This window comes from Pseudochaenichthys georgianus, unplaced genomic scaffold (genome assembly GCF_902827115.2).
Source record: "Pseudochaenichthys georgianus unplaced genomic scaffold, fPseGeo1.2 scaffold_990_arrow_ctg1, whole genome shotgun sequence".
Taxonomy (NCBI): domain Eukaryota; kingdom Metazoa; phylum Chordata; class Actinopteri; order Perciformes; family Channichthyidae; genus Pseudochaenichthys; species Pseudochaenichthys georgianus.
In genome coordinates this window covers 1-8,131 of record NW_027263511.1, presented here as the reverse complement: position 1 = coordinate 8,131, position 8,131 = coordinate 1, and the positions used below count along the sequence as shown (strand labels likewise).

Genomic DNA, 8,131 nt, shown 5'->3' with positions numbered 1-8,131 from the left:
CATAAAAAGTGGTGTTAATATGTGGAGATTATCCTGTTGAATTTGTTTTATAAATATCATAAATGTGAGACATTTTTCTGCATAATCCAATGAATAAATCCCACTGGCTTTTTGTGGAGGGTACCAGAAAGATGTTGCCTTCAGGGTCATCCTAAAAAAAGACATCATTGGGTGCATCACTGAAGATTAGCCATGATCTAAACTGTGCATGCAGTCGAAAGTGATTGATGACAACACAACGGATTTTTTTTTTAGAATATAGTTTTATTTATAATTTATACTTGGCAGATACAAAAAACTCTTGAACTGTATCCAAAGTGTGCAATAAATCACTGTTGATTTTTTTTCCAAAAGAAAAATAGAAAAAGAGCATCTACTTTGGAAAGTTGATGTAAACTGGAGTGAACTGGTAACTCTACAGAGGGTTTGCTAATCGCTACTAATGCTCCTTTAACCGACTACAGTTGTTAACAAATTGCAAATCTGTGTTGCTCTCCCAAGACGATAACAAAAGTCATTATGTGTACACACGTCTACGTTGGTGACATTCTATTTCCCCGTTGTTAAATACAAGAAAGGCAATCATATCCTTATAAAGCAGCACAAATGTGTATAACACATTAAAATGAAATTGTACCAAGATGTTCGTGTGAGAGTACATAAGAAAGGAAAGGATGGGAATATTGAACTCATGTTGTAAACAATCACCTTCACTCACGGAGATGCAGAAAATAAAACGTTGTTGCTTGTTAAGTGCCGTTATTAATCCAAAATGCTTCAGCAGTCGGAACAAGCATCAACCTCTGGAATCAAACATTGAAGGCAATAATGCTGAGTAAGTATTTTAGAAAAAGTCCCAGCAGCAACGCCACACTGGTTCCTGCGGGTCGAAATCTGACGACAAATTAAAACTCAATTAAAAGAACATTAAAAAAGACTAACATTTTACTTTCACATTTCAACTGAAACAAAAACACACGAAATAAAAGTCAAATGTACATCCACGTTGTTTCCATGATCCCGTTCCTTTGAGTGAGTGAGCAGGGGCTTCGATATGACGCTGGCTACCCTTTATATCCCAAGATATGACACAAACAATCTGCTGTTGATCTAAACACGCATGAACACAGAAGGACACACGTGTGACTTTGTTTCTTTCAGAAGAACTGCCATCTGAAGGACAACTCGACGCAGCAGGAGAGCATCCAAAGCTCGTCGGTGGAGAATTTTCAAGTGCAAAAAATGTAGGTTTTTTTTGTGTGTGTGATTCTCATGCTTTCTGAAAAACTGTTTTTCTGCAGGCGGATAAAATGATCGCCTCAAACAAGCGTACATTCCTTTAGTACAGCCCAATCCCCCAGATGGCAAGTGTCACAAAACAAACTCGCAGACGGATCCTAAAAAGAAAAGAATACATTTGTTTTACACAGAATGTCCAGCCAATGTTTGCGACAGAAAACCCTCCCTCTCCACAGCCAAACACTCGACCTAGATCCTTCATTCCTATACAACTCCTCAAAGCTTCAAAAAGTCTTTAAACATGCAACACCGTCCAAAGTTCCTATCTAATTCTGCTGTGCGAGATTTACTTCCTCAGACACGGACGTTTCTAAAACTAGAACTATGCGCTAACGACCTACCAAAAGTTGCCATTCATCGTGTGAAGTTCCCTGTCAAAGTATCCATATAAAGCACTTGCGTAGCATTCTGTGTGCCGGTCCCTTTAGTACAGACAATCTGTGGGGACAGTGTGAACAAGCTATGGTTACAAATCTAATGTTTTGGTGGCCTATATGATGCCATGCAGCTGTGATGGAGCTGTATTGAAACCCTGGCATCGCTCCGAGATGGCGAGGAGGACTTGACCCTGACTTTCCAAAATCACGTTATCTCACAATCTGTCCAGGCTGCTCGGTTTAAGAGAACAGCCATCACTACATCCTGCTTTCAGTCACTTGAGGGCACTTTCCTTTACTTATAACCTGCCTTAAGTGAGTTGCACTTCAACACCACTCGAGCTATTTCCATCGCGACGTTTCCTTCCATTTGGAGAATCTCCACAGAGCCGTTTCTACATGCAGACACGAGCATCGCAGAAACCGTTGTTAGGCCCGAGCTGCGGTTTTAACATTCCTAATGCACACAGATTTAACTTAGAAATGGTAACATATTTAGAAAAAGCTTTACACATCTAGGCGATGCCGTTCCTACAAACAGCACATTACAAATCCAGCATGGTCAGTACCTTTAGGTTTGCACATTACATAGTGGCTTCACGCCGCCACACTAGTGAAAGTTTCTCCTCTCACCAAACCGCTTTCACCGCCTCAGACCGGCACACGTTGGACATCTCTTGCGGGACAACGGTGTGGACACATGGCTCCGATTTGATGCATTTTCAATTGTTAATGTGGCGTGTTGTTGTACTTTTGTTTAACCAATAAGCATCCATGTCTATAAATGTCCATGATTGTACAACTTAAGGTAGGAAACAACTCAAAAATCTGATGATACCTGAGTAGTTACGTTTTAGCAAACATGAAGTGTACCCTATGTAGCCGTTTGACTGATTGCATAGCATGGATGCAGAGTGGTGTTGTCGTGTTACGCAGGAAAATATGAGTATTCAAAAGCAAGAGATGATCAACATGTGTCCGTCCGCAGGAGGTTTAACATTTGGTGTAAACATGGAATTGTAGCAATACTTTATCATCCTTTAAATGTACAATTAGGTGGATAACATTTAAGGAATGTCCCCTACAGGCTCAACTTAAAAGCAAACAGCTGGATGCTACTTCACCTTACATCCCTGTCTGCACTTAGAGTATGCATCTAAGACAACTTGGCTGTATACCTCTTCTATATTTTTTGCAATAGATTATGTGCTGGATTATGTTTTTCTGGGAGTCGAGCCTCCTAAACCAGCGTGGAGAAGAAACCCAGAGCAGTGGAATGGAGGACTAAACCAGAACCTCAAAACTGTGGTTGTTTGTAAACCTTGTTTAAATCTCTTAACTGAACACAAAAGTGCAAATTGCTACCGCGGTCCTGTCTCTGCGTCCTCAGTAGTGCTTCTCCTGCAGATAGTCTTTCATCTTGTTCGGTAAGGGCAGTTTCTGGATCAGGTCTATCCGCGTGTACTGTCTGATGACGAAGCGACAGAGGTACTGCAGGGAGCGCACTTGCATAAACCGAGACACCGGGTTGGTTAGTCTGACGGGGTATGTTGCGGACCCCGGTAAGCGAGACCTGGAGTAGCAGAAAGCTCCGGTCTCCGAGTCTCTGATGGAGTGTTCGATGAGGTCTACGATGGACGTGTGTCCCTCCACGTCCGGCTGCTCGTAGAAGCTGAAGCGTCCGTTGGAGTGTTCGATGCGCGTGTGCAGAGTCTTGCACTGCGACCTGAAGCTCAGGCTGAGCAGGTACCGGTCGTCCGAGCTGTCTCTGACCAGGAAGGATCCGTCGGCCAGGTTCACCAGCTTCTCCTCCGCCTCCCAGCGAGTGATGGGACCCCAGTACCAGCCCTGCCTCGCCAGCTTCTTCAGCTCCTCCGTCAGACTGGTGACCACCATGGGCCCGCTGGTCTGCACCGACTCGTACACCCGACTCACCCCGGGGGCGGAGTTCGGGTCAAAGTTGAGGTGGTGTCTCATCCTCTCTGCCACGTGTCTGTCTGTCGAGCTGAACCCAGAGAACGTCCGTGGAATAAGAACATTATTTAACATTGGCGGCAGGAGTGGAGAGAGGGGAGGGGGCACTTCTCCTCTCTGGAGCATCACACCGGCAGAACCGATGAGAAGACTATTAACTGAGGTTTCCATGAAGAGGTCTGGAGGAAGCCCACTCACCAGATCGTGCTCCCGGTGGTCCGCGTGGAGGGACGCACCGTCGGCTTCAGTCACCACCTCCATAGGAGAGGAGCTGTCCAGGCAGAAGGAGTGGGACCCCTCGGGGTACATTCCCTCATCTAAAGGCATCGTGTACTGGATGTAGTCCTGGGGAGTCAACCCCAGCACCACAGGCACGTCATTTTCATCAATATCCAGATGCAGGTCCCCGTTTTGAGGCTGCTGGAGGTTCTTAAAGGACTCGGCTCGATCCGGAAAGAGCCCTTCCATTTGAAAGTCATGAAATTCTCTCCGGACGCCGTTCAGGTTTGGACTCGGGCTCGGGGAGTGAACCATGGCTTTGACTTTCACCTCCATCTTGATGCACGCCTCCTCAGAGTTCACCGAGCGCAGGGGCCACGGCGAGGGGCTGTAATGGTGGCTCCGCAGAGACGCAGATCTCAGGGGTCTCTGGGCTTTCACGTCGCTGAATCCAATGGGCGCAGACGAGGAAGAGAAGGCGTCGTCGTCGTCGTCCACAGAGCCAATGGCGGAGGAGTTGCCTTTCACTTTGGCCTTCTGTTTCGCAGACAGCCTCCTCTTCAGCGATCCCATGAGGCCCTCGCTCTTCGTGCGGCCCTTATTCTGCCCGCCTTTGTCCTCCTCGCCGCCAAGGTCGCAGCCGGAGAGCTCTTTGGTGTAGCAGCCCCCAAAAAGTGACTCTTCCTTCGAAAACTCTGTCGTCACCGAGGGCTGCTGGAGCATGACGAAGTCGCCCTCCTCCTTGCCCTTTATGCTGAGGGACTTGCGGATGGTCTTAAGGCTTATCTTCTTCATTCTGACAGGCCCTCCGCAGCGGGGGCATGGGTCGGCTCTCCTGGTATCCCGATGAAAGTACTATCCACAGCGTCCTCCCATCAGGCCGCACGGAACAAGTCATGCATACAGTGGAGCCATCACACCCTGCAGAAACAACACACACACGATGTTATATAATGGTTTGTTCTGAAAACACTCTTCCAGAATGTTCTTCTTATGTTCTTAGTATCAATGTTTAACAGCATAAAGCACCATTTACACTTCCATCAACAAAGGAAGCTGAACACGTCTGGCATTTTTGATTTATTAATTATATATTATTTGCATATGTACAAGCTATAATTCTAGCTCTTTACACCCAGGAAATAATATACCATTTCCTGTTTACATGCGTTTCATTCATTTGCAATTACTGTCCAAGCTGTATGTTATTATACATTTAAATGATGTCGTATATTTAATTGAATAATCTATTTTTCATACATATTTAATAGCATTGTGGGAGAGTCTGATAATTATAGATGTCCATTACCTCTCTGTAATGGTTGTGTATATGATACATACATTAACTTGAACAATCAATACTACAATACTATATTTATAAATATATAGAGACAATTCTCTTAACTTGCCTGTATATATTACATGAATGATTATATGAATTATTCAAGGTTAAGGTATTCATTTATATTGTATGTTAACGTATATTAAGATGTAAAAACAAAAGGGAGAAGGGGTCGGATTAAAGTGTAAACTTCTTCCGACCCCTTTTCCGACGTGTAATTAGCTAAAGTGTTGTTGTTTATTGTTATCAGACAATGATACTACTGATTATTCAATTATTATTTAAATATTTCGTTTAGTTATTGCATGCATTTGTATAGTACTGTATCATGTCTGTATCATCTTTTGTTTCACTTGTATTTTCTTTGGTTTTACACGCTCGAAAAAAAAAATAAAATAAACTAAACTAAACATTTGGACGGTAATATGGCCAAACATTAGACTCTAAAAACTGCATTATAATCATGATTGTAATGGAACGAATACCAATCACTACTCTGACATCTGTCACAAAATAAGAGAAGGCATAGCACCTGACAAAGTGGGATTGAAACAGCAGCCGATATGCTATATCTGGAGACATGTGCAGCTCCTAAATAAAGCTGATAATGAAGACAGCTGCAATCTGATTACTCACCATTATGAGCAGGAAAATGGTGACTCAGTTGAATGGGTCAAGTTCCACTTCCACCTCCTTTCATTTGATGCTGCGAAACACAAAAGCCAGTTATGAGCAAAGTCCAACAATTCATTTCTAAAAAGGGGAGAAACACATGTCATGTAGATATATTTGACAAAACAATGAAGAAATACAATCAATTCTAGCCTGTTTTCTCCTGACCTGGCAAGGCCTACAAACACAACAGCATGCCTTTAGCTTAGCTTCGCTTCTCAGTTAGCCTCTGCAATGCCACTATTATAAAACTGACAGCAACTACTACAATGTAATCGCTTCACCTTAAACATTAAGCGCATACTAAAAGAAAACAAGGTTCATGTTTGATCTAGCTTGCCAGTTTAACACACGTTTGCTTGCTTGTATGCTAATAGCTAGTTTGTTAGCATGTCTACTTTCAAAGTAAATAAACATTTAAACACATATATATCTACATGCATGTTATAATGTCTCTTACCCGGTGACTTCTGCTTGTATTACCAGATAAAAACACCCAGAGATGTTGGCATGTGTCCTGATAAACAACACGTTTATGAAGGGTCGCTCCTGCACGATAGCTTAGCTAGTTAGCTTAGCTAGTGTTAGCTTGCATTAGCAGTCGAAACATCCCCTTTAGTCATCCCTCTGAGCACCAATACAAGTGTAACGCGTTTATAAAGCCAGGTCTGGTTCTTCTCTAAACATACAGCTCTATATTTCCCACCAAAGATACACAATAAGGGGATTTCTGAGTGTCCAGGTTAGCTAACAGTTTGTAGCTCTCGGCCTCTCTTCCTTTCTTCCTTTGTTGCCTGTTGAATTGTGGGAGCAGATTCAGATGCAGCGAATCAGACGCACAGCTCTCACCAGAGGACAGCCAAACACTGCACATCTTATTCAATACATGCACAATAACAGTAGTAATACCATAATAATATAGATACAGAATGTAAACAAACATAACAACATTCAAAATGATTCCACCTAATCTGAAAATTATTTGATATACAGAAACATAATTACCCAAATATATGTGTTATTGTTTGCACTGTAATGACACAAACATGCTTATTAGGCTACTTATTAATTACCCTGACCATATCTGATAAACAGACCCGAACTGTGAAGTGTTTTTAGATGTCAAATAGGCTATTGTTGTTATTATTACTTGGAGGTATATTGAATATATATGTTGTACTTTTATGGGTAGAAATAAGGATTTGGGTCATTCCAGAATTGTCATGTCCCCCATATAAAAAATCTAATAATCCATGCCCAAAATGCTAAAACATGCACTTGTTGTGTTAAACATACTTGTCTTGAGACAAAATGTATATAAAGTTGTAGAAAAAGTGGTTTCAAAATATTATTTAAATGATCAAATAGCTCTCGAACATCCCCTAAAATGGCATTTTGGTATTACTCTATTGATATATGTCTCTTGTAATGGTCAAATCTATTTGTTAAATTATAAACATATTTTAAATAACAGTAATTTTGTGTCCCTCAACATGCGTTCAACCCTGTTACCCAAACCCTTTTAGATTGGCACAGGAAGTGAACAAACTGTAAGTCAGATGACACAGTGGAAAGGACATCAGCAAGCCATGTGCTTGTGCCATGGGTAGACCACAACTAAGTCCTCTCTTTTATTTTTCATATTTTTACAATCTTTTCAGTCTTAAAAGATTGTGGCAATACTAGGGGGAAAAATCCCTGTGTAACTGATCCTGCTGTGCCAAAGATATCAGTCCCTATGTAAAATGCTTTCATTAATATGTATTTGATTTGATTTTATTTATTTTTATATCCCAGTTTGTATTTACTTATATTATTTACTTAATTATTTCAATTTATAATGGATTTGCTTTATTTCAATATTAACTATACTTTGCTTTGTCATGTAATCATCTGCCATTTGAATGAAAACGTCCTATGTCAGGATATGTCTTGTCTTGTTTTGTTAAGAGGAAAATAAACAGTTCAAAAAAAAAAAAAAGATTGTGGCACTCCGACCCACTCCACCCTGTTACTCATATTATCAGAATAAAGCATATTCATTTAAAAGTTATCTTTCTTGCATTAGATATCCAAGTGTGTCCTTGCCTTGAAAGTAGCATTACATGCTACATCTAGCAATACTTCCTGAGGTTAAAGCTCAAAGTAGCATTGATTTTCAACCCTGTTACTATAACTAGAGTAACAGGGTAATTCTTCATTGGAAAATATACATTTGATGCCTCGCTGGGCAAATCACTTTTTTTGA

General features: G+C 41.5%; 1 protein-coding gene across 1 annotated transcript; it reads right to left on the bottom strand.

Annotated features, from left to right (window-relative positions):
- Positions 1 to 269: 269 nt before the first annotated feature.
- Positions 270 to 6,713, bottom strand: LOC117444903 (suppressor of cytokine signaling 6). The gene is made up of 3 exons (XM_034080287.1): positions 6,344 to 6,713; positions 5,848 to 5,917; positions 270 to 4,790 (listed from the first exon to the last, which is right to left on the bottom strand). Exon 3 carries the CDS (start codon positions 4,662 to 4,664, stop codon positions 3,063 to 3,065), a length of 1,602 nt encoding a protein of 533 aa, XP_033936178.1. The 5' UTR covers positions 4,665 to 4,790; positions 5,848 to 5,917; positions 6,344 to 6,713; the 3' UTR covers positions 270 to 3,062.
- Between the last annotated feature and the right edge of the window lie 1,418 nt (positions 6,714 to 8,131).

What these genes read in the sequence shown, in the direction of transcription:
- LOC117444903 (XM_034080287.1), bottom strand. Translation starts at nt 4,664, where the DNA reads ATGAAGAAGATAAGCCTTAAGACCATCCGCAAGTCCCTCAGCATAAAG.